General features: G+C 43.6%; 2 protein-coding genes across 3 annotated transcripts; both read left to right on the forward strand.

Moving 5' to 3' along the window:
• Window positions 1-8,306: 8,306 nt before the first annotated feature.
• LOC131841541 (uncharacterized) lies at window positions 8,307-12,398 on the forward strand. Of its 2 annotated transcripts, none has more exons than XM_059189854.1 (2): window positions 8,307-8,519; window positions 12,026-12,398. In XM_059189854.1, exons 1-2 carry the CDS (start codon window positions 8,343-8,345, stop codon window positions 12,239-12,241), a joined length of 393 nt encoding a protein of 130 aa, XP_059045837.1. In that variant the 5' UTR covers window positions 8,307-8,342; the 3' UTR covers window positions 12,242-12,398. The 2 variants fall into 2 exon arrangements, with proteins under 2 accessions (XP_059045837.1, XP_059045838.1); XM_059189855.1 differs by having other exon boundaries at window positions 8,307-8,505.
• A 1,341-nt stretch (window positions 12,399-13,739) lies between these two features.
• LOC131841540 (uncharacterized) lies at window positions 13,740-16,123 on the forward strand. Its single transcript, XM_059189852.1, has 2 exons — window positions 13,740-14,388; window positions 15,558-16,123. Exons 1-2 carry the CDS (start codon window positions 13,740-13,742, stop codon window positions 16,004-16,006), a joined length of 1,098 nt encoding a protein of 365 aa, XP_059045835.1. The 3' UTR covers window positions 16,007-16,123.
• The last annotated feature ends 10,469 nt before the right edge of the window (window positions 16,124-26,592 follow it).

Below are 26,592 nucleotides of genomic sequence, written 5' to 3' on the forward strand. Positions count from 1 at the left end.
TCAGTTCTTCTCATCTCGAAATCATTCCGAACTGACGGTAGATTTGACATATCATAAGAGTCTGTAATAGACCTACATGAATAAAGATATTTTGAATTTTTTAATTTGAATGGTAAAAATTCCTGTGACAAAACTGATATTTGTGACGTACAGTCTAAATCAGTGTCTTTGAGGTATCATCACTCTGACAGTCCTAAATCAGATATATTAAAATCTGATGGGCCTAATTGTCCTAGCAAAATTCGCATAATAAGCAATGACTTAGTGAAGTCACCAAAAATACCTGATAATAGTCTTATAAATAGTCAAAACATAGATAATAGTTCTCACATTAGAAGGAGTGAAAGGCTTAAAAATCGTGCCCCTATATCTTATAAGGAAAATGACGATGATTAGGTATAGTTTAATGTGTGTTCAATCGTTTGAAGTACCGAGTTGTTATGATGAAATTAAAACTCGCCATGATAAAGTTAAATGGAAAGTCGCAATAAAAGATAAATTAAATTCTCTTAATATAAACAATACGTGGATTTTAGTTCCTAGGACATGTAATAAAAATATTGTCGATTGTAAATGCATATTTACAATAAAGAATGATGAGTTTGGAAAACCTTCTCGATATAAAGCACGTCTTGTTGCCAGAGGTTTCAGTCAACAATATTTGACAGATTACAATGAGACTTTCGCCCCTGTCGCTAGAATAGCTAGTTTCAAATTGATAATTAGTTTTGCTAATCAATTTAATCTATTAGTTCATCATATGGACGTCTGTAAGCTAAATAAATCATTGTATGGACTGAAACAGGCGACTAGGTGCTGGTTTGAGGTATTGAACAATCACTTAAAAACGAAGGTTTTCAAAATTCATTAGTCGATCGGTGTATTTATATATTGGACAAAGGAAATATTAATAAAAATATTTATGTGGTACTTTATGTTGATGACGTGGTTGTGGCATGTTATGATATATAAACTATGAATAATTTTAAAAGTTATTTAATGAGTAAATTTAAAATATCAGATCTGAATGAAATGAAATTATTTTTAGGCATTAGAATTATGAGAAATAACGATAAAATAACGTTAGACCAAAGTGCATATATTAACACAGTATTAAATAAGTTTAATATGCAGGATTGTAAGCCTGTCAGTACGCCCTTGGAAAATAAACTAAATTATGAGGCTTTAAACTGTGATGGCAAATATAATGCACCTTGTAGGAACGCTATAGGATGTTTAATGTATATCATGTTGTGTACCCGTCCAGACTTAAGTACAAGTGTAAATATATTGAGTAGGTATACAAATAAAAATAATAAAGTACTCTGCTATTTAAAGGGTACCATAGGCTTAAAATTAATTTATAAAAGATGCAAATATGATACTATTTTATGTGGTTATGTTGACTCTGATTGGGGAGGCAGTGATACTAATAACAGTAAAAGTACTACTGGTTATTTGTTTAAATTATTTAAGCAGTGTACAATATCCTGGAGTACAAAAATATCAGTAGCAGCCTCGTCCACTGAGGCTGAGTATATGGCTCTGTATGAAGCTGTAAGGGAAGCCTTGTGGCTTAAGTCTCTAGCAATAAGCATAAACATAAATATCACAGATCCTATAGTAATTTATGAGGATAACAATGGTTGTATTAGCATTGCAAATAATCCAACCATTCCCTAATCCAAAGCAACAAATGTTGAGCCATATTATTGTACTCCCAGCAATTACTTGGAAGTCAAATGTATTCTGCAATTATATAATTTAACGATTGTACTCTAGTGATTGTAATTAACGTTAATTTTTGAGGGGACGTGTTGATTTAATTGTATTAAAATTCAAAAATTAACCTCTCAGTTGATATGATTTAATAGAATTATATCTACCTACATATATATTTATATTGAAGTTGACCTAGTTTTCTTTATAACGACTGTAAGACGGTCCTTCACTCTTGTTTTGTACACTGTAAAGAGCGGACGCATATTAGCTTCCTAGTATTAATATAAAAGATAAATATAGAAGTGATTATAGTGTTCAGTTGTCTTAATTAAAAAGCCCTATTTCCTATAGTGTTAAAGGTATTTCCATTCATACGTTCAATTGATAGTGTTGTGAGAGCCAATATTTTTCATTGATTTATTAAAATTATTGACTTTTTAAAGGATTGTATTAAATAAAAATTACTAAATCAAACAAAAAATGTATCATGAGTTTCTACTCTCTCTACAATGTTATTGTTACACTACAAATAATATTCCTTATGTTCAGAGTTTTAGAAGTACAACAAAGTATAATTAGTAAAAATCAAGGGATCTTACCACGTTTTATATTTATTTGCTGAGTTCCCGATATTTCGGTAGTGTTTCAACCACCATGATCACGGGTAAACTGAAACTTAAAACAGTATACAACAAAGTAGATGACGAGTTTACATTCAAATACATTTTGGGAATTTCTAAATTAATATAAGAATATTGCAGTACGGTATAACAAATCCACTCAAGGTCGAGATCATTTGATTCGAAATGTATGTGTCTAAGAGCCTCTTCTTAATTGAAGGTTAGGTTAAGTTAATAGCTGAGGGTGCTGTTAAATCTGTAACTGAATGGTCTATTTCTAAATTCTTTAATTATGGCGTTTGTAAACATATCTTCTTCTAGTACTGAGTGAATTTGAAGGGGAAAATGAAAGAATCGCCTCATAAAATGTAGGCTTGCAATAAGTGAGGAATTATCAGAAATTGAACTGAAGTTTCTCACCATATTAGGTGAAAATTTATCTTGGTGTACAACCATTTATAACCGAAGCAAATGCTATATTTCACTTCACTTAGAACTTATAATACCTGTATAATACCTTATTACACTATTTTTTTAAATAATTGTTAAAATTAGGTGTATGTATACCATAGAATTTTATTTCTTAGGTTCTACAGTCTAGCTGCTATTAAAGCTTGCTCATCACAAAACATGACCAGCGAGGAAGGAAATGGGAAGGAGATTTGACTGGACACTAATTTGGAAGGTAATGTAGGTGTGTAATAAAGTGATACAATGATACATATATTTTATTCTCGATACAAGGCATTCATAGTTAATATATACGTTTCATTTTTTTTTATAATACAAATTATATAGTTATATATATCATGTGTTTCTTCCTAACTTAACACAATAGCAAAACCTAAAAAGAATAATGAAAGAAATATTTAGACAAAAAGTAAAATATATAGAGCACTAAGTCATATATGAAATCATTAAGCAAATGTTATTGTATTCTAAGTTATTATTATTTGTTTCAGTAGCCTACTGAAAAGTCCAGATGCGAGCAACCTGTAATTCAGGATTTTGCTGCCCTACTGATTCTTGAAGAGATATTGCAGATGGTTACATCAAAGCCTGTTGTTGAAACTCCTCTGTGGACACGTAATAAAGATATTTGATTTAATATATCTATTATTACTAAAATTTTGATTTTAATGTGTAAGAAATAATTTATATGTCCATATATTATCTTTACTAGCTGTACCCGCGACTTCGTCCGCGTAAAAAATGAAAAAATATTTAACTCAATTAACACAATATAAGCAAATTGTTAAAACAGTAGTAGCAAATCTGCTGTGAGTAGTATAATGCTCAAAGTCACAGGCGCCATCCTCAACCACCACTGGTCGACGTCAAACCTAGCGTCGATGACGGCATCAGTCAATTGACCAGTGAGAAGCACCGCTCATCACGCGACAAATATGAGCACCAATAAAAATGGTGGATACTCCACCCCTATGTAATTTAAAAAACGTTAAGTTGCAATAAACGCTTCATTAGAAGAGGTCACAGTTTCATTTAAATACACTCTTCCTTACCAAAAAACAAATTAACATAATTTCTTAGACCTTCGTACCCGGATCTTCATCAACCAGCAACCAGAGGAGGACAATTGTTGGATAAAAAGCAGCAACAGCACATCAATATATATAACATCAATAAAGCGCAGTTCGGTAAGACGTACCAGCCAAGATATCCCTCAACCTTCCTCTTCACCTGTGTTAATACTGTTTTTTCAACGTTTCTAGTGTCGTGTGTTAATACTTCACGCAAATTACGATCGGTGCTAGTGACTACAGTCAACGGTCAACGCTTCAAATTTCGCAAACGTGAGTACTCCATTTTCATACCACACAACCCCAATGATGGATCAGGCTAATTTATCAGTTCCCGTAAAATCCCCTACTGGATCTCCTAATAAAACTAGTGAATTAAGTCTATATTTACGCAAAAGAGGCGTCATTAAAGGTAGGCTAACAAAATTGCATAAATACATAGATCATTCAGTCCTTTTACAACCGTCTTCATTCAAAAAAGCCGAATTCAAATTTCGCATACAAGGCGCATCGTCTCTATTAAGCGATTTTAATGAAGTCCAGTCTAAAATTGAAGAGTATTCTGATGATATCGATGAACAATTAGAGCATAGGGAAGAATTTGAAACAAATTATTACGGTGTGATTGCTAGGGCTGATGAGTTGCTATCTGGTGACAAATCTACCGAAGATTCTCCTAAAGGATCTCTTAATTTAATGAAATTGCCAACCTTTACTTTCCTATGACCGCTCCTTTGAAAATTGGCTGAAGTAAAGGGATTGTTACCTATTACTAATACATATATCCTAAGAAATAAGCGCAATACAAAAATTTCATTATTTAAAATCATCATTGAAGGGTAGCGCTGAATTAGTTATAGACTCACTAGAGTTTTCTGCAGCTAACTATTCCGTTGCATGGGAGTTACTCGTAAATAGGTATGATAATAATGGATTACTAATTCATAACCACGTTAAAGCATTATTTTCAATCCAACCATTGACAAAGGAATCACCAGAGTTATTGAGAAAGCTTATCGACACTGTACTTAAGAATATACGCGCATTAAAAATTCTCGGTGAGCCTACTGAATATTGGGACACACTAATTATTTATATAATCGTTTTAAAATTCGATCCCATCACAGAACGCGAATGGGAGCAACACAAAACACTATTATTTTCAATTAATACCAGTGATTCTCAATGTCGGTTGAAACTTCAAAATTTGCTTGATTTCGTTGGTCGTAGGGCGGACATGTTAGAAACGTTAATAGTGTCAAACAAACCGATGCACAATAATATTAAAAAACAACACATTAAGCAGTCGCAAAATATACACTGTAACGTTTCTTCCATATCCACAAATAAACCACAACAAAATACAATTACACACTACAAATCCTGCCCTATGTGTCATTCCAAACATCCATTATATTCATGCCAGCAGTTTTTAAATCTATCAGTTTTAGATAGATGTAAAATAGTCACACAAAATAAATTATGCGAGAACTGTTTACGCTTAGGACACTCGGCTACTGACTGTCGATTCGGTCCATGTCGGCACTGTTCGTGTAAACATAATACACTATTACATCGAGATGACACACACTTGCAACGAGAGGTTTCTGATGGAGGCACGCAAAATAACGCTTTAACGTTATTCACATTAGATAACAAATCGCATGCACAGGTGTCGACTAGTAGTGAACCGGTCTTGCTATCTACTGCAGTGATTGGCGTACGGGACAAAAGTAAAAATTATGTCAGCGTCCGCGCGCTTCTCGATAGCGGTAGTCAGCGGTCTTTTATAACACAATTGTTGGCGCGCAAGCGACGACAGTGGACGGCTGCGGGGTCTGCGGGCGCCGCGGGGCATCCGAGCCGGCAGCGAGCCCGATCTGCCGCGACACCTCACTCGGCCATTCCGTGCATTGGGCACCGCACGCACTTCTCACTTTCTTAACACTTGTAATATATATATTCTAAAATACATAATCATACAGTCCACAACGTGATATCATTTCACCACCCTAACCGGGCCTAGTCAATGGTCCTTCTGCACCGGTATACAAGCCGTCTTAAGCAGAGCCAAGCTGTATATATGCAAGTCAGAAATTTGAAGACCGACACGTCGTGAATAACGGTCGCGAGTTGGACTTCGAGTATCTCTTCGTGGAGTGGAGTCGTCGCACAGCCTACATAGAAGAACCGACGTCACTTGTGGGAGTATTGCATTGTATTTGAGTGAGTCCGTTCCAACTAGACAATTTTCTTATTTCTTAACGTTGCCGAAAAACTCATTCTTTACTATTCAAAACTGCATTTCTATCCCTCTTTAAATTATTTATTATTTAGCTTTGCCCTTATTTTCTTATACACAGTCACGTATAGCTTACATTACTATATACATTGCATTCTATTAATTTGCGCGCTTAGAAGCAGCTAGTAACAGGCGGTCCGGTGCATCGACCTTGCACTCGACCGTGTCATTGACCGTGCGTGACATTTACCTGCGCTTGCGCTACGGACATAGCTCTTAGTAACAACCGGTACGGTGCATTGACCTTGCAGTTGAACGTGTCGGTGACCGTACGCGACCTTCGGCCCCTTCTTTCGGCTTCAGCATTTTCTTAAGACTTTAATATGGCAGATTCTATTAAAACATTAATTAAAAAACGTAGTTCTATGAAGTCTAAAATTACAGTTTTTAACAATTATTTAAATTTAATCAGTAGTAATGCGGATATATCTCATTTGCAACGTTTAGACTTGGAGGAGCGTTTTAATAGGTTCGAGGCCATGTATCAAATTCAAATTCAAATTCAAAATATCTTTATTCATGTAGGTCTATTACAGACTCTTATGATATGTCAAATCTACCGTCAGTTCGGAATGATATCGAGATGAGAAGAACTGACAAGAAACTCAGCTCGTATTTTTTTCAAATAATAGTGGAACATGTTTATAATAAATATAGTTTTTAAAATTCAAATTTGGGAGAATAGAGTGACCACCAGCATATGCTATCGCAAAGAATAAAAAATTTAATCAGTGTTCACAACCTGAACAGACCAGTCCCCACAAGTAGCACCCGTTCACGAGTATGACGTATGAGCCAGCCATCATTGTACTCAACCATATTTGAGGGAGCACATCGACCCGGCCCACCACGCCGCCACAAGTTTGAACTTTATAGCGAGCATGACTGTTTCAGGTTACTCCACTACGTCAATTATATTATTTACAGCATAGGCTGTACCGATCACAGTTTTCACCCATTACAATATTAAATTTACATTATTTAATTTACAATATGTCATTACAAATTATAAAAAATCATTTATAATAAGTTTCTTTAATGTTATTACATTATCCATGTCAATGGGAAAAATTATATGCCTCATAACAAAAGTTAAAATTGTAATTAAGTCCACACATTGTAGTCATTTAAGTAGTCGTTTATTTTATAATAAGCTTTAGAGCAAAGTGTTTTTTTACATGTATCTTAAATTTGCCTTCATTTAAATTTAAAACACTATCTGGCAATTTATTATACAAACGTATACAATGTCCCATGAAAGATGTACTTACTTTTTTGAGACGATAACTAGGCATATTTAATTTATTTTTATTCCTTGTATTATAAGCGTGTAAGTGACTATTTTTTGGAAATAAATTTAAGTTTTTGCGTACGTACATAATATTTTCATATATATATTGACAGGGAACAGTAAGGATACCTGTTTCTTTAAAGCGTTCTCTAAGAGATTCGCGACACGGTAGATTATATATTGAACGAATTGCTCTTTTTTGTAATATAAAAATTGATTCTACATCAGCCGCTCTTCCCCACAATATAATACCATACGACATTATACTATGGAAGTAACTAAAATACACTAGTTTCGCTGTTGCAGTATCAGTCAACTGTCTAATTTTTCTGATAGCAAAAGCAGCCGAGCTTAGTCTTTTGGCTAATGTGAATATATGTGGACCCCACTGCAATTTATTATCTATTACAATACCAAGAAACGAAGTCTCATCAACAAAGTCCAAAACATGATGATTCAGACTAACAGTTGTCGTTACTTGTTTTACATTTGGTAAAGAGAATTTAACACATTTTGTTTTCATTGAATTAAGCGCTAGATTATTTGATGTAAACCAGTTTAGAACATCCTCAAGAGCAATATTTATATTATTAAAATCCTTTGTATTTCTTTTCACTTTGAAAATAAGTGATGTGTCATCAGCAAACAATACTATGTCAAGTATGTTTTGAAACTGGTATGGTAAGTCGTTTATGTAAACAAGAAAAAGAAATGGGCCAAGTATAGAACCCTGGGGTACACCCATTTTTATAAATGACCCCTTGGACTTACTTCCTTTAATGTCTACCACTTGAATTCTATCGCGCAAATATGATCCAATGAGTTCGCCTTCTCTGTCAAATGATGTCGCTTTATCAGCCGATACTATGCAGCTTGCTACTTCTGCGCATTGTCTACTTTCCACAGCATTGGTGAACGTGACCAACGCTACGGGCAACAAGTGCACGGCACGTCTACTGCTGGACAACGGTAGCACGGCGAACTTTGTTACGCAGAGCCTGTCGGAGAAACTGGGTTTGTCACAACGCGGTACGAGCACCAAGGTAACGGGTATAAATAGTCACGTATCGATAAGTACACAGTCTTGCAACCTCACCATAGAGTCTTTATGCTGTGCTTACAAAATTGATATCGAGTGTCACATTTTGCCTGAAATTACAAAGGTCTTACCGTCTTCGTTTGTGCATGTCAGGCATGTCCCTATCCCTGCAGGTCTTCAGTTAGCGGACCCGAATTTTAATATTCCGTCGGTCGTAGACATTCTGGTAGGGGCCGAAGTATTTTGGGATGTCCTGGGCAATAATTCAATTCATTTAGGCAAACACTTACCGACATTGTGTGAAACTAAATTCGGATGGTTAGTTTCAGGTAGGATTAAACAACCGGAATGTTCGTACTCACAGTTTTGCAATCATGTTAATATTTCAAATTCACCAGATATTACTAAATTTTGGGAGTTTGATAATATATCACCTTATCACTCTTTGTCTATTGAAGAAAAAATATGTGAGCAGCATTTTGTAACAACTACTTATCCCAAAAATGACGGTCGTTTTGTAGTTACTATGCCTTTAAAAAACGATCCTAGTACCTTAGGTCATTCTTATGACACAGCAAAAATTCGTTTTTTGTCCCTAGAACGACGCTTTCAACGATATCCATCATTTAAAAATAAATACATGGAGTTTATGCGCGAGTATGAACGATTAGGTCACATGACGTTGGATTCAAACTATACTACTTCAACTGAGGACACCGTAGTCACTCACTTCATTCCACATCATGGCGTCACTCGTGAATCTAGTGCTACTACCAAATTGCGCGTAGTATTTGATGCATCAGCTCCTACCAGTTCTGGCACGTCACTTAATGACATTCAGATGGTGGGACCTGTAGTTCAAGACGATCTATTATCCATTTTAATACGTTTTCGTCAACATAGGTATGTAGTTTCGAGTGACATTGAAAAGATGTATAGAGCAATAGAACTGAATCCAGACCAAAGATCTCTTCAAAAAATTGTATTCCGGTTTGACCATAAAGAACCCCTAAAAACTTATACATTAAACACACTTACATATGGTACCGCTTCCGCTCCTTATTTAGCTACTAAATGCTTAGCTAGTCTGGCGGATGACATTCAGGATAATCGAGTCAAGTGTGCAATACAGCGAGATATGTATGTTGATGATTACTTAAGTGGGGGAAGCACAATCTCGGAAACCATCGAGGTAGCTAAAAAGTGCAGTCTATTCTTTCCTCTGCTAAATTTAACTTACGTAAGTGGCGTTCTAATCATCCCACTATTTTAGCACAACTCACTAACAGTCATGACACTATGAATACACCCCTAGAATTTTCTGAGCAACATTTAATCTCTTCTCAATCTAAAACACTAGGTTTATATTGGGATTGCGATTCGGATTTGCTCACCTTTAGAATTAACATTAATTCAGTAAATAAGGTCACTAAACGTCATATTCTTGCAGTAATAAGTCAAATATTTGACCCACTGGGACTCGTCGGCCCGTGCGTAGTCGAAGCTAAAATCATTCTGCAACGTTTATGGTTAGAGAAATATGACTGGGACGACGAAGTATCTCTCGAGATCAGCAACCTTTGGTCTACATTTCAAAATAGCATGTCCTCGCTTAATTGTTTAAAGATTCCTCGTTGGGTTTTGCATGAAGACTCTATCATTCACGAAGTACACGTCTTTACCGATGCGTCCGAAAGGGCGTATGGAACGTGTCTATACATTAGAACGTGTAGTGGTAGTGGTTCTATAGGTGTACAGCTTCTAGCTTCTAGAAACCGCGTAGCGCCAATTAAACCAACGACAATGCCGAGGCTTGAACTTTGTGGAGCTTTGTTAGGTGCAAGACTGTGTATCAAAGTTCAAAAATCATTGACTATACCTATCCATAAATGTAGATTCTGGTGTGACTCGACTATAGTATTGGGTTGGTTGTCAACTCCTGCTAACCAACTTAATCCTTTCGTTAGAAACCGAGTGCATGAAATTCAAGAAAGCACATACGGTCATACCTGGAGCTACGTACCGTCGTAGGACAACCCGGCGGATATTGTTTCGCGTGGAGTAAAGGCCGACGTTATCGGAACTACCCCTTTATGGTGGTCCGGACCTTCGTTTTTACTTAAAAATGAAAATGAGTGGCCAATAATGCCAAACAAAACGAAACATGATTTGCCGGAAGTAGTAACTCATTTTATTAGTAGTGACAATCAATCATGTAGTAATTCATCATCTAATAACACTCATTCATTATTGATACAACATTTATTAGAAAATCATTCAAGCTTAACTAAAATACAAAGAATAATAGCATACATACAAAGATTTATTCATAATTTGAAACATAATAGTAACAAGTTGTGCGGCAATCTCTCTACGAGAGAACTGCAAGAATCATTAATTTATATTTTACATATGTCACAAATTGATATGTTTCCAAACGAATTTGAAATTCTAAAATCTGGTCAGACATTGCCACACAAAAGTAGACTACTTGCTTTGACACCATTTTTAGATAATGATAACATTATCCGCGTGGGCGGAAGACTTGACAATTCCCCTTACGACTTTAACATGAAACATCCTATAGTTATATGCAGCAAACATAAATTGACAAGACTTATATTTCAAATGCAGCATATTAAATTACTCCACGCCGGTCCTCAATTATTATTGTCTCACATTCGTCATACTTACTGGCCTCTAGGAGGCAGAAATTTGTCTAAATTAATTGTAAAGAAATGTGTTACTTGTTTCAGACATAAGGCTAAAAATGTCCAGCCTATAATGGGTCAGCTGCCGTTAGCTAGGACACAACTTGAATTCCCATTTCTACATTGTTATGTTGACTATGCTGGACCAGTATTGATAGCTAATCGTAAGGGCCGCGGGAGCAAACTTTCAAAATCGTATATGTGCATCTTTGTTTGCTCTGCAGTGAAAGCTGTACATTTGGAGCTCGTCACAGATCTCACCACCAAGGCTTATATGGCCGCTTTAAATCGGTTTGTGGCACGTCGAGGTAAGCCTCGAAGTATTACATCCGACAACGGTACGAATTTCGTTGGCGCATCCAATGAAATGCAAAGGTTTTTGCGTACCTCGAATGTCGCATCTGAAACGGCACAGCAGGGCATCGAATTTATTTTCACGCCTGCCTACTCTCCTCATTTTAATTCATTAGCAGAAGCTGCCGTAAGGTCCTTTAAACATCACCTAAGACGTATATTAAAATTAACTCATTTTACCTATGAAGAGATGACAACTTGTCTCATTCAAATAGAAGCAGTTCTAAATTGTCGCCCTCTCACCCCCCTTTCATCAGATCCTAATGATTTTTCGGCTCTTACACCCTCACACTTCCTAATTGGACGGCCACTCCTATCTGTGCCACAACCACAGGTGACTGACACTGACGTCAACCTCTCGAGACTGGACAGATGGCGTAGAATTCAGCACATACGACAACATTTCTGGAGACGATTTCATAATGAATACATTTCCATACTTCAGGCAAAAACAAAATGGTTCCATTCATCAGACGAGGTGAAACTTGGAGCTCTCGTCCTGATCAAGGACAAGACAGCACCTCCGCTACTGTGGTGCCTGGGTCGGGTCGTAAAGATCTACCCTGGCGTGGACGGCGTCACAAGGGTGGCCGAACTCAAGACGAAGATGGGCACCTTTCGTCGTGCCTTCAACTGCATCTGCCCTCTTCCTGAGCATTGAAGACATCACTTCAACCCCGGGAGTCTGTTGGCGCGCAAGCGACGACAGTGGACGGCTGCGGGGTCTGCGGGCGCCGCGGGGCATCCGAGCCGGCAGCGAGCCCGATCTGCCGCGACACCTCACTCGGCCATTCCGTGCATTGGGCACCGCACGCACTTCTCACTCTTAACACTTGTAATATATCTTCTAATATACATAATCATACAGTCCACAACGTGATATCATTTCACCACCCTAACCGGGCCTAGTCACAATCATTATGCAATAAAATAAACGCACAATTAATACAGTCCACTTATAACATAAAGGGTGTAGGCAGCGTCGTTACACAGTGCACACAGACTTGTAACATTAATATCAGGTCCCTGTGTAGCTCCTATGCTGCCAATATTCAATGTTTAGTGCTACAACATAAAACAACAAAGTTACCATCAACATCAATAAATATAAGTAATATTTGCATTCCTTCTCATATACAGTTAGCGGACGCAACATATTTCGAGTCACAGTCGGTCGACATCCTATTGGGTGCCGATTTATTCTGGGATCTCCTTGATGAAGGAAAGATTCGTCTTGAAAATGGTCCATTTATACAAAACACAAAATTAGGATGGATCATTTCGGGACCTATATATACCCACACTCCTAAATACTCACAAGTTTCATAAAATTTTACTCACACATTAGACTCACAGTTGCGTAAATTCTGGGAACTTGAGGAATTACCGAGGGTTACTAGTGTACTCAGTATTGAGCAAAAGGCTTGTGAGGAACGCTTTACAAGTACCACAACGCGCACAGAGGAAGGCAGGTTTTGTGTGCGCATACCTTTCAAGGATAGTCCTAAATTAGGTGAACCATACTCTCAGGCACTGAATCGATTTCATGCACTTGTGAAACGATTACAACGCACACCTAATTATAAACAATTATACATTTCATTTATGCGGGAATACATTGAGCTGGGGCATATGTCACGAATACACACATACAATACTCCACATTACATAATGCCACATCATGGTGTTTTTCGCGCCCATAGTACCACAACAAAACTACGGGTTGTATTCGACGCAAGCGCAAGTACCACCTCGGGTAAATCGCTTAACGATTTACAACTTGTAGGTGCACCTATACAAGGCGATCTAACTGCCATATTATTACGCTTTAGGCAACATCGGTGGGTGGCATGCGCAGACATCGAAAAAATGTATCGTCAAGTGTTGCTACATAACGATGACCGTGACCTACAACTAATATTGTGGCGCGAAAATCCCACTGATGAGATAGGTATATACCAACTCAACACTGTGACATACGGCACAGCATCAGCCCCATTTCTTAGCGTAAGGTGTTTGAAAGAATTAGCGTCTACAACTACAAACACAAACGTTAGTAGAATTATACGCGAGGATTTTTAAGAGACGATTTAATTACTGGTAACTCTGACAGCAAATATAATTTAACTCACACATGTAACGAGATTAGTCGGATTTTGATGACAGGTTGCTTTCCATTACGCAAGTGGATATTTAACTACAAAGAGGACTCGTCATCAACACCATCACATAACTCACACGCTTCAAAGGAGTTATCACTCGGCGATAATGTGCATCAAAAAACATTAGGCCTCGGTTGGTGTAATCAATCTGACACATTTAACTTTTGTACAAAATTCAAAATCGATTATGAAATATTAACTAAACGCGTCATATTGTCAAAGGTTTCTAAAATTTTCGATCCGTTAGGCATGCTTAGTCCTTTTATAATTATCGCAAAGATTTTATTACAAAGGCTATGGTTATTGAAAGTTGGCTGGGATGAACCGCTACCCAATGACGTCACTCACCAGTGGTTGCGATTTGTTGATAGCATTCCAATAATTAAGAAAAAAAATATAACGCGACACGTAATAGGTAACAATTCATTACGCATAGAATTGAATATTTTTACAGACGCATCACAGGTTGATTATGGATCTTGCGCATACGTACGCAGTATAGGTAACGATAATAAGATTACAGTCCGATTGTTATGTTCAAAAGGAAAGGTCGCGCCTATAAAACCCACCAGTATTCCGCGTCTCGAGCTGTGCGGAGCTTTGTTAGGTGCTAGGCTATATGAAAAAATTAAACAGCCACTACGATGTAATTTTAGTAATATAGTCTTTTGGACCGACTCGACTATTGTTCTCCCTTGGTTACGAATGAATCCTAACTTGTTAAAACCATTTGTACAAAATAGGACGGTTGAAATACAGGAGTTAACGCGCGATCATTCATGGCGGCATATATGTGGTAGCCAAAATCCAACGGACATAGTATCCCGCGGGGTGCCTACTTAGATACACTACGCACTAATAATTTATGGTGGGAGGGACCGCCTATTTTAATTTATTCAAAGTATAACTCATCAACCATTTGTTGTAGTGAGAATGAGGACAGTTCAGGTCGTCTGTTGTCTGATTTACCCGAGGGTAAAATAATCAATTAAATAATTCGCACAATTTATCAAATTTCAATTTATTTCTAGATAAAAATAATTTAGTTAGAGTAGGTGGTCGGCTTAGTAATTCTACTTCATTTACTTACGACAAAAAACATCCCATATTATTATCAGGCAAACATCAATTTACCATACTACTGTTTCCTGCGGAACACAAACGTCTACTGCACGCAGCGCCACAGGCTCTCTTGTATGCGATAAGAGAAGTATGGTGGCCGATTGGTGGGAGAAATAGTGCCAGACAAACCGTACATAATTGTGCTAGATGCGCTCGCTTTCGTGCTAAACCGCTAACACCTCTTATGGGTAATCTTCCTGTGCAACGGGTAACCCCTGGATTTCCATTCATGTGTTCTGGAGTCGATTATATGGGTCCGGGTTATATTTTAAATCGCAAGGGCCGGGGAGCACGCGTTATAAAGGCATATGTTGCAATTTTCATTTGTTTTACTACTCGCGCAGTTAATTTAGAATTGGTAGGTGATTTGTCAACAGATGCGTATTTATTAGCTCTCAAACGATTTATTTCTCGCCGTGGTAAACCGTCTGACATGTTTTCAGACAACGGCAGAAACTTTGTAGGACTCATGAATGAATTTCAAAATTTTCTCTCTAATTGTTCACAAGATATTATTAACTACGCCTTATTCTCCTCATTGGGGTGGTCTGTGGGAAAGTGGTGTACGCTCATGCAAGAATGTATTGCGACGCGTAGTCGGTAACTTGCATTTAACATATGAAGAGTTCAATACGGTATTAACACAGGTCGAAGCTGTTTTGAACTCCCGTTCACTTAGTCCTATGTCCACAGATCCTCATGACTATTATCCCTTAAGCCCAGCTCATTTCTTGGTCGGTCGTCCGCTGACTGCGCCGCCGTGCTCTGATGTTCAAGACTTCATGCCATCAAACTTGACACGATATCAACGGGTAGAACATATACGCCAACATTTTTGGACAAGGTGGTCCAAAGAATATATATCTGAGATACAAATAAGGAACAAATGGAAAACTCGCCAAGCAGACCTGAAGCCAAACACCTTAGTGCTCATCAAGGACGACCACTTACCTCCATTAAAGTGGCGTTTAGGACGCATCATTTCCACTCTCCCGGGCAAAGACGGGGTATCAAGAGTCGCCGACATAAGGACGGAGACCGGCATCGTTAGGCGGGCATTCTCTAAAATATGCCCTCTTTGGAACGAAGAAGAAGAATTGAAAGTGGAACCTTCCAAGGCCGGGGGCATGTTAAAACAGTAGTAGCAAATCTGCTGTGAGTAGTATAATGCTCAAAGTCACAGGCGCCATCCTCAACCACCACTGGTCGACGTCAAACCTAGCGTCGATGACGGCATCAGTCAATCGACCAGTGAGAAGCACCGCTCATCACGCGACAAATATGAGCACCAATAAAAATGGTGGATACTCCACCCCCATGTAATTTAAAAAACGTTAAGTTGTTGCAATAAACGCTTCATGAGAAGAGGTCACAGTTTCATTTAAAAACACTCTTCCTTTACAAAAAATAAATTAACACAAATAAATAAGTTTCATCGTTTTAGCTTCAAAAATGATAAAAAATAAAAATAAATATTTAATCAATCGGCTAAAAAATAAATTTCAACTTTCTACCTTTAAACATGACGATACATCTATATAACCTTGGATCTACCCTTTCAATCCTCTTGCAACCCTTTTTCACATTAAAAAGTAACCTATATCCTTTCTCAGGATCTAGTCTATCTATGTCTGTTTCAAATTTCAATTTAAATCGGTTCAGTATTTTTGGCGTGTAAGCGAGACAGACAAGTTACTTTCACATTTACAATATCAGTAAGGTATTTAATTCACTAACTCTAAAAAGACAAAGAAAAAAGTTTAATCGTTCCAGCTTCCACAACCACAACAAATTTCCACAATAAGTTTCATTCCCTATTTTATTTTAAACCCCCCCCCCCCCCACCCCTATCATATTTATTGATATTTAAACAACAACCTAAAAATGAGTCTCAAACTTCTAGTTTTAAAAAATTGTATTTCTTCTACAATCCCTGCCCTCTTACAATCCTTTTTTCACATTCAAAAGTATCTTTGTCCGGGTGTAAACTAACTGTGTACCAAATTTCATTTAAATTTTTGTTTTGTTTTGGAGCGTAAGACTGACAGAAAGACAAACAGAGTTACTTTCACAGTTATAACATTAGTGGGGTATTTAAAAATCTACCCCAAAAGAACCAATGAAAATAATTTCATCGTTCTAGCTTCAAAAATATATTGTTGATAATATAATAATAATTTTTATTATTATATTTTATTTGGCCTTTATAAATACTCGTGAGTTATATCTTTATATTTTATTAAATATTACTTTTGTTTGTGGTAATTAATATTTAAAATAAAGATGTCGAATCCTAATGATACGGTGAGAGCGTGTTTATTCAGTGAGACTGTTGAGTATCGTCAGTCAATGGGTACTGTTCGATTAATCAGTGACTGGATTACGGATGCTTATACTTTGCTGCCTTCTGCGTCACGTGATAGGCTTATCGTGCGACTTTCTGAACTGAATGAGAACTATGCTAAATTTAATGAAGCGTGTTCTTGTCTCCTTGGTGGTTTGGACCCGGTGATTGATACAAAGGAGTATAAAGATACCTAACCTTATCTTTTTTTTTTTTTTAACGTGTGGAAAAATCTTCAAAAGACCGTCACCCCGCCGGAGGGATGGCGAGGTGGTGTGTGGGACTTGTACCCACTAAAAAAACCACACGGTGTACCTACGAGCGCCTATGCCGGAGCCAGGGGATTCGCAAGTGCATTCTACCCCAGCTCCGACGGCGACGGCCCGCCCTGTAGATGTTGTAGGGCAGGCCCCATCTCGTTTTGTGGTTAGGGCGACCTATTTCGCCCTACTCCATTGTGGAGGCGTGTGGGTACACGCGCACACCTCCGGGGCCTTTGGATTGGGGGACTGCCTCCCTCAAGGCAGTCACCCCGGCCCCAGTGGGGGATAGAGGGGGGCGGAGTTGGATACGCCCCCACCTCTAGGCCTGGCTCTTCTGCGGCGGAGGGAAGCGGGACGAGCTGACTCCCGCTCCCTTTCCGCCGCCTCCTTCCGCGAGGTAACTTCCTCGCAGAAGGAGCTCACCGCCAGCCACGATCTCTCGCTACTGACCATCCTCCGAACTAAATTCGGCAGCGAGAGATCGTCCCCCACTATTCGTGTGAGGACACGGCGCTCACTCACGAACGCTGGGCATTCTTCCAGCGTGTGTTGCGCCGTGTCCTCTACACCTCCGCATTCGTGGCAGCCGGTCGTCGGCTCCTTCCTCGCCACATGACACAGATACCGCCCGAAGCAACCGTGCCCGGACAATATCTGTGTCATGCGGTACGTCAGTGGCCATCGCCTATTCATCCACCTTTTGAGGGTGGGACGGACAGCCTCGATGGTCCTCAGGCCGGCTGACGGGCTCATCAACCTCGCCCGCCATTCGATCCTGAGGATCCGCCGAGAGTCGGACCTCCGCGCTTCAATCTCGTGGCCAGCGGGTGCCTCTCCCATGGAACGTCGCTCCGCGCGCCAGTGATACACTGACGCGTGGAGCTCCGCTACCAAGTCCCACGGAGGAGACCCCGCCAGCAGACCCGCCGCTTCCCCGGATATGGTGCGGTAGCCTCTTATGGCCCGTATGGCCATGACCCTGTGTGGCCTGTTGAGGCAGGCCACATTTTCCCTACCTAGGGCCCCCACCCAGATGGGGGCCCCGTACAGGGCCATGGACCGCACCACGCCGAGGTATAGGCGGCGGGAACCTTCTCCCGGGCCCCTCACATTTGGCAGCAGCCAGCTAAGAGCGCCGGCGGCTGCCATAAGGCGAGGGACCAGGTTCCGGAAGTGAGCGCGGAAGCTCCAACGACTGTCCAGGTCAAGCCCCAAGTATCGAATACAGGGCTTGACCCCCACCCTCTGGCCACTGACGACCAGCTGGGCATCCGGAGGTGGCGCACGCCGAGGCCCATGAAAACACAGGACCTCGGTCTTCTCCAGCGCCACCTGGAGCCCAAGCCTTCTAATTCGGCCGACGACCAGCGCCACGCTTGCCGTGGCAAAGCGGGTAGCCTCCCGTAGGTCCCGCCCCCGGGCAGTGACCAAGGTGTCATCCGCGTAACACACGAGGTCAGTGCCCGTTAAACGGGCGCCCCGCAGGTTCCAATCATACCCGATGTTCCACAGGATCGGGCCCAGAACCGATCCCTGTGGAACACCGCGTTGCATGTCCCTCGGCACTACAACGCCGTTCCGCCCCGTGCACAGCACAGACCTGTCCTCGAGGTAGGCCCCGATTACGTCCCGAATATAGGGAGGCGCGCGATGGTATTTCAGCGCCTCCCTAATAGTCGCAAAGGGCAGGGTGTTGAAGGCGTTCTTTATATCCAACGAGACCGCCAACAACACCCCACCCCGGGACGTCGCCTCTTCCGAGAGGGAGCGCACACGCGAGATCGCGTCGATCGTCGAGCGCCCCTCTCGGAACCCGAACTGCTTCGGGCTGAGATCGGGACCTACCTGGGACAGGTGTTGGCCCGCCAAGATTCGCTTGAAGAGCTTGCCGATCTCGTCCAACAGCACTATGGGGCGGAACGCTGAGGGAACCACCGAACCTGCAGGGTGCTCCGCTTTGCGGAGCAGGACCACTCTACCCGCTTTCCACTGATTGGGAAACCGTCCCGACTCCAGACACGCGTTAAACAAGCGCCGGAGTCGGTCCCCTAGGGTGTTTAGGGCCAAGGCCAGGACGCGGCCGTGGATACCATCCGGACCCGGGGCGACATTCTTGCCCCGGAGTTTATCCACGGCCGCGGCGAACTCCTCCTCGGTGATGATAGGAACCGCAGCAGCGCTGACGCCGCTGGCCTCTCCATCACTGCCACGCGGCATCATCGGAGGAGGTGTGAAGGGAGGCTGCCTCTGGAACAGCTCCTCCAACACCTCCTCCAACTGCTGCGGCTGGAGACCCTCTGCCACGGGGGGCGCCCAGGGGCGTAATTTGCCCCTGACGAATCTATAAGGACGCCCCCATGGATCCCTGTCCAGGGTCTCCAGGAGTTCTTCCCTGGCTGTCTCCTTGGCCCTGCTGATGGACAGCTGCAGAGCTTTCTTCCTCTCTTTGTACTGCTCGTACAGCTGTGCTTCCTCGTCGGCGTCGGGGCCCCGCCTGAGTCGGCGGTGCCTGGTGTACTGGCGTCTAGCGGCGGAGCACTCCTCTCTCAACGCCGCTATCTCCTCCGACCACCAGTACACCTGACGCCTAGGAGGTCGAGGGCCGGCTCGGGGCATCGCCGCGTCGCAGATGTGCGACAGAGCCTCGCCGAACCAGCCCACCTCTGCGTCGACCTCCACAGGCCCCTCCGGTATGAGAACCCAGGCCTGGACGATGGAAGCCTCCATCAGCACGTCTTTATTCAGACGTTTCAACACCCATCTGGGGAGTTGTGGAACATTCCTCTCCTGGCGACCGGGGTGCGGAGCTACGGGTGAGGGGAGAACATCTATCCGGATATACCGATGATCGGATAGAGTCTCCACCTCATCCACCACCTGCCAGCTCCGCACCCTCTGTGCGATCGCTGGACTGCAGAGGGATACGTCGACATGCGACTCCCCCTGCTGTCTCACGCCCGTGGCGGCCGACCCTCGGTTCAACACCACCAGGCCGGCCGCGGCCGCCCAGTCTTCCAGGACCCTGCCTCGAGAGTCGGTGATGGGGGAGCCCCATGCCGTGGATTTGGCATTGAAGTCCCCCATCACCATCATTGGACGGGCCGAGTATAGGTCCAGAGCGGCCTCCAGCCCGTCCATGAACTGCTCGAACTCGGCGAGAGTCCTGTTCGGAGAGAAGTATGTCCCGACAACGACGGTTTCCCCCCAACTCACTCCTATGTACCCCGCTCCGCCGAATAGGCGGCTGACGAGCGGGGTCGCGGGGTTGCCCGCGCCGACAATGGCCACCCGGCCAGAGGGGTCGCCGAACCAATGGTCACTTCGTGGGACACGATATGGTTCGGCGACCACTGCAAGGTCAACTCCCCACTGCGCCGCGCTCTGCAGAAGCAGATCCTGGGCTCGCGCGCAGTGGTTGAGATTCCCCTGCAGGAGGCGATGGACTGCCATTATTAACCGGTGTCCATCACCTCAGCCTCTCCCCGGCGGCCATTGCCGCGGGCCGACGACAGTGCGGATCCCCTCGCTCTCTTGGACCGGGATTGGGGGCACTTTTTGGCCCCCACCCGGTGATCGGCCGGGCGCCCCGCCGCTGCGCATACCACGCAGTGTGGAGTCGCCATGCACCCAGCCGCTTTGTGGCCGGGTTCTCCACACCGGTAGCATAAGCCACTCCGGTCCTCCTCGTGCGAGCACCTTGCCAACACGTGCCCGCTCTCGAGGCACCGATAGCACCGGAGCGGCTTCTGCCGCAGCAGTTCCGCAGCAGCGAACACCCAGCCGATCTTGATCCGGCCTGCCGTCGTGATCCGCTTGACCGCGGCTAGTGGGGCCCGCACCCAGCAGGTGCCCAGGCCTGACGCGCCTCGTCGAATTTCTCCGACCTTAACGGCGGCCGCCGCACACTCGCCCTGCTGGGCTACGGCGGCTGCCACCTCTTCCCCGTCGGTACCGTCGTCCAGGCCCATTATGGGACACAGTCACCTAGATACATAAAATAATAAATGCATTTAATAATGTCTAGTAAGACAAATTCAATATTGTCTACTAGGCACTGCTGTATCTAAACTGTGTCACCCCACCTTACATTTTCCTATTGTTATTTAGTATATAAGATCATTATTTCTATGTACACATTGTCAGTTTATCATCATCAGTAATATACATCGTCTCGACCAGCAACATCGTAATATTCACCCGCAACAGTGGTGATCTGGCCGACGTGATCTGCCCGACGTGATCTGGCCGACGTGGTCGAGACGATACCTGGGAAAACGACGAGATCAAACAAGAGATCTCTGTCTGACGGCATCCTGCGCACCACCAACGATTGCACATTTCCACCGGCTTCCCAGAAGCGGGTTTCACCGGCTCGGAAATTCAAGAGGCATAAAAGTCGTTGGCAATACTGCGCAACAAGGATCCTGCCGTGCTACTGACCCCCAGTAAACACCTGCTGGATATAATCTCTGGACGAAAAATTGAAACTGGAAAAATAAAGCAAAAATGCTGTCTACAAAAGTACAGCCAACAGTCGGCGGTGACTACCGCCGACGTCATTGCACACCTGTCGTCACTAATTGCGACACTGCGATCAGAAATTGCTGATATACGCGAAAAGCGCTCGCCACACACAAACAGACGCAGCAACTACCGATCTAGGTCAAATTCGCACCTACGGTCATTGCATAGTCAGAAAAATGACTATTATTTATATTATATCATCGCAAATATAAAGAAAAGGCATACAAATGTGACATGCCGCGCTCCTATAGACAACCGTCGGAAAACTAGATTCGACGCAGAATAAGACGGAACGCTGTGCTGTTCATCCGTCTAACCGCCTAGCTATAACCGACTCTAACAGTGGCTATAGAATTTTGGTGGACACTGAAAGCAAAAATCTCGGTGAATAAAACACAAGCACAGACCAAAGAGAGCGCTAGCGAATTCAAACTATTCGCCGCAAACAATTAATATGAGCAAATGCGAGTTCTTCACAAATGAGTTAGATTTTCTTGGTTATCATATAACGAGCCAAGGGATGAAACCAACGCAAGAAAAATGGCAAGCAATCGACGAGTACCCTAAATCCACGACAGTCGAAGATTTACGTCGTTATTTGAGTATAATGAATTTTTATTGTTACTAAAGTGCATAATATCTTAAATTTTACAGTTAACTTTTATAATTTTTTTGTGTGTAATATATATATTTTTTTTTCTCTCAAGGGGGGAATATCTATGGGACACAGTCACCTAGATACATAAAATAATAAATGCATTTAATAATGTCTAGTAAGACAAATTCAATATTGTCTACTAGGCACTGCTGTATCTAAACTGTGTCACCCCACCTTACATTTTCCTATTGTTATTTAGTATATAAGATCATTATTTCTATGTACACATTGTCAGTTTATCATCATCTGTAATATACATCGTCTCGACCAGCAACATCTTATTATTCACCCGCAACACCCATCACTCTCATTTCGGCCGTTTTGACGGGCCTGGAGATGCGGACGGTATCCGCCGGGAAAACCTCTTGGAATTTCGACGCAAGCGCGTCGGCCTGTTCTCCCGTCTGGGACCCTGGTATTTCCAGTATACGGGCCCCAGTAGCCGCGGTCTTAAAGCGTAAGCTTCCAATCCCCAAGGAGGCGAGGTCTATTTTGCTCTTCGCCTCCTTGAGCACATCCGTGTACGTCAGCCCGCCAGCCTCCGCCCCCGGAGCGAGGGTAACCACCACAGCCGCTGATCGCGGTGCACGCAGTTTGGACGGTGATGGCGGGGCCTGCTTGCTCTTCTTTCCCTGAGAGGCAGCCCCAGAGCTCCTCTGTGTGCTCTGGGTGCTCTGAGTCTGTCTCTCGGGGACGGTGCGGGTTTTACCGCCCCGCTTCACCACCGTGTTCCACCCTTCTTGCGCGCGTCCCACGCCCGACGGGCCCGTCTGCTGACCGTCGGAAACCGGACGGTTGGCGGGCTGACGCTTCTCCAGACGTGGGAAGTCTGCACCCCGACTTCCCTGCAGATGGGGAGCATCCCTAAATCCTGGTCCCCCTGCGCCAGGCAGACGTGACAGAACCTCGTACTGCCCGTCGCTTTGAAGTGGCGGGCGGTACTCAGGGCGGATAGTCGGCGCCGGGGAGGACTTGTCCAGAAGGGCCCGCAACTGGATGAAGCCCTTCCTCATCTGTTCCTCCACCTGGGCCGAAATTAAGCGGCCGGCCGACTCCAAGATATCCGCCCTGAATGCCTCGACATCACTCGGCGCAGGAGCCGGGACTGTGATGCTCCCCTTCGTCGGTTCCTTGGGAGCCGAGGAGGCAACCGAAAGGGTTCGGGGTTGGGACTTAGCCAGGCGGGTAAGTTCCTCCACTTGGCGACGAAGGTCATCGTTGGCCTTGCGGAGCTTGGTCAGTTCTTCGTTGACGCTCCGCCGCTCGACCGCCCACGTGGAGAAGGTTTCATCCACAGGGACCTCGGGTGCCAACCTCTCTGCCATGAGGAAGATATCTCCTATATTTTTCTTTAGGAGGCCCACCTCAGCACCTTTTATGTTGCGGCACTTTCGCACGGTGTGCAGGATTGACCGCAGTTTGTCTCCCATCTCCTCCCTGAAGACGGCGAGCGAGTCCATCTCACCCTTAGAGGGCTCCACCCTCTTCGCTGAAGAGACCTCCTTGGGGCGGACAAACACCACGCCGCCATCAGGGAGGAGCCCGGTCCGTCGGCTTTCCTGCTGGGACACCGGCAATGTCGCAGGAGCCTTCTCTCTCTCCGTATTTGAGGGAGGCTTTCCGCCCCGGGACGAGGAGCAGGGTATTTTAGATGGTTGGGTACCACTACCCATCGCCCCGGAGGGACCCGCCCCGCCTCAGTTACTGAGTCTGACATGGACCAGAACTCAGCAGACCAAGGGGATGGAAACTCCTCATTACCCCCCCCCCGGGGAACGGGAGAAAGTAGGTTTGGTGCCTGCTGGAACTCAGGCCCTAACCTTATCTTTTTTTTTTTTTTTTTTTAACGTGTGGAAAAATCTTCAAAAGACCGTCACCCCGCCGGAGGGATGGCGAGGTGGTGTGTGGGACTTGTACCCACTAAAAAACCACACGGTGTACCTACGAGCGCCTATGCCGGAGCCAGGGGATTCGCAAGTGCATTCTACCCCAGCTCCGACGGCGACGGCCCGCCCTGTAGATGTTGTAGGGCAGGCCCCATCTCGTTTTGTGGTTAGGGCGACCTATTTCGCCCTACTCCATTGTGGAGGCGTGTGGGTACACGCGCACACCTCGGGGGCCTTTGGATTGGGGGGACTGCCTCCCTCAAGGCAGTCACCCCGGCCCCAGTGGGGGATAGAGGGGGGCGGAGTTGGATACGCCCCCACCTCTAGGCCTGGCTCTTCTGCGGCGGAGGGAAGCGGGACGAGCTGACTCCCGCTCCCTTTCCGCCGCCTCCTTCCGCGAGATAACTTCCTCGCAGAAGGAGCTCAGGCCCTAACCTTATCTAAGTCAATGCGGCCTATGGTAGATGAGTTGCGGCTTAGGTTTAGTGAGTTGCAGCCTGAATTGTTCCATGATCCCCCTACAGAGTCGAGTACTCCTAAGCGGCTTCCATTGATATCTTCCCCTCTAATGTGTATTAAAAATAAACTACCCGACTTACCTATTCCTACCTTTAATGGCCAAAGCGGATCCTATTTGAGACTCGTCGACCAATTTGATAGTATTGTCGATTCCCGGCCTGACCTTAGCCCTACTAATAAGTTACAGTACCTTGTTGGTGCATTATCGGGTGAGCCTAAACGTCTACTATTACATTTACGTATTGAAGCAGAGAATTACCCTATCGCTCGTGATTTGTTAAAGCGGAGATATCATAATACGCGAATACTGGCGGATACATATATAACACAGATCCTTACCTTACCTAGCACACCCCCTAAATTGAATGGATTACGTGCTTCGTTTCTCAACCCATTGTTAACAGCTCATCGTTGTTTGGAACGCTTAGAGCTACCTGTGACTAGTCGGTCATATAGGCTAGTGCACATATGCCTTAATAAGTTGCCCCTGGAGTTAAAGGCTCGTTTTGAGCGGCGTTACGGTGGTGATAGTGATCGACTGCCCCAGTTTGATCAGATCATCACTTTTTTAGAGGATGAGTACCGCCACCATGATAATGTAGGTGATGCAGCATTAGTAGATTCTGCCCCAACTTCCCGTACGTTTGAACGAAGACCTAAATACTCGCATAACCAGCAATCTAACCACCCGCGTAGGGCCTATGTTTCCCAGGTACCAGTTTCCAATAAGAAGTGCCATATGTGTAATAGTGATTTCCATTATTTACGTGAATGTCCCCAATTTCGTGATATGAACCCACGTGACCGATCTTATTTTATTAAATCGTCTGGCCTGTGCTATCGATGTTTAGATAAACATTTGATAGCCAATTGCGCACGTGATTACAGGTGTGCTGTCTGTCGGTCTCGGGCCTCCCATCACACCTTATTGTGTTTTAACAATTCTCGAGATCCTGTTTATCCTAACTATCAGAATCGAAATAATACAAATTATCGCAATGCTGTTGTGCATAGTGCACCGCGTACATCACCTCCCCGCACGGGCGGGGGCCGTCCCCCTTATAACAGCCGTACTTCCTGTTGTGATTCGTCATCACCTGCACGTCCAGCTTCTCCTCCTACATACTCACGACAAGATTCTCGCCATACGTCCCCTCCCCCCGCGGTCACTTCCCGAGATAAAACATATCATAAATCAGGTGACCTCCCCGACCGTTCTATGCATACCAACCATAGACGGAACTCGTCCCAATAAGTAGGCCCTGTATCCCCCCTGCTTTCTCACCACATATGTCTATTCTCTCCAATTCCCTAGTCCTCCTACCTACCGCCATTATTCATGTCAAATCGGCTTATGGTTATTTTTATAGAGACCCGTGCGTTATGTGATACAGGCGCACAAGGTTGTCTGCTTACTACCAACTTAGCTGTTGACAGATTGAATGTCCCCTTATCATCAAACTCAGTACCTATTCGCGGTATTGGCAACATTCAATCTGTATATTCCCGCGGTTCTATCTCCTTACCTTTAAAC

Source organism: Achroia grisella, unplaced genomic scaffold (assembly GCF_030625045.1).
Source record: "Achroia grisella isolate CSIRO2021 unplaced genomic scaffold, CSIRO_AGI_Agris_v1 utg18309, whole genome shotgun sequence".
In the NCBI taxonomy this organism is placed as follows: domain Eukaryota; kingdom Metazoa; phylum Arthropoda; class Insecta; order Lepidoptera; family Pyralidae; genus Achroia; species Achroia grisella.

Bases quoted from the DNA above. Each gene is read 5' to 3' on its own strand.
- LOC131841540 (XM_059189852.1), top strand. From the start codon at position 13,740: ATGACAGGTTGCTTTCCATTACGCAAGTGGATATTTAACTACAAAGAG. The intron at 14,389-15,557 runs GTAATTTTAGTA...CTATGTCCACAG, and splicing joins AATTAAACAGCCACTACGAT to ATCCTCATGACTATTATCCC.
- LOC131841541 (XM_059189854.1), top strand. From the start codon at position 8,343: ATGCAGCTTGCTACTTCTGCGCATTGTCTACTTTCCACAGCATTGGTG. The intron at 8,520-12,025 runs GTAACGGGTATA...TCCATACTTCAG, and splicing joins AACGCGGTACGAGCACCAAG to GCAAAAACAAAATGGTTCCA.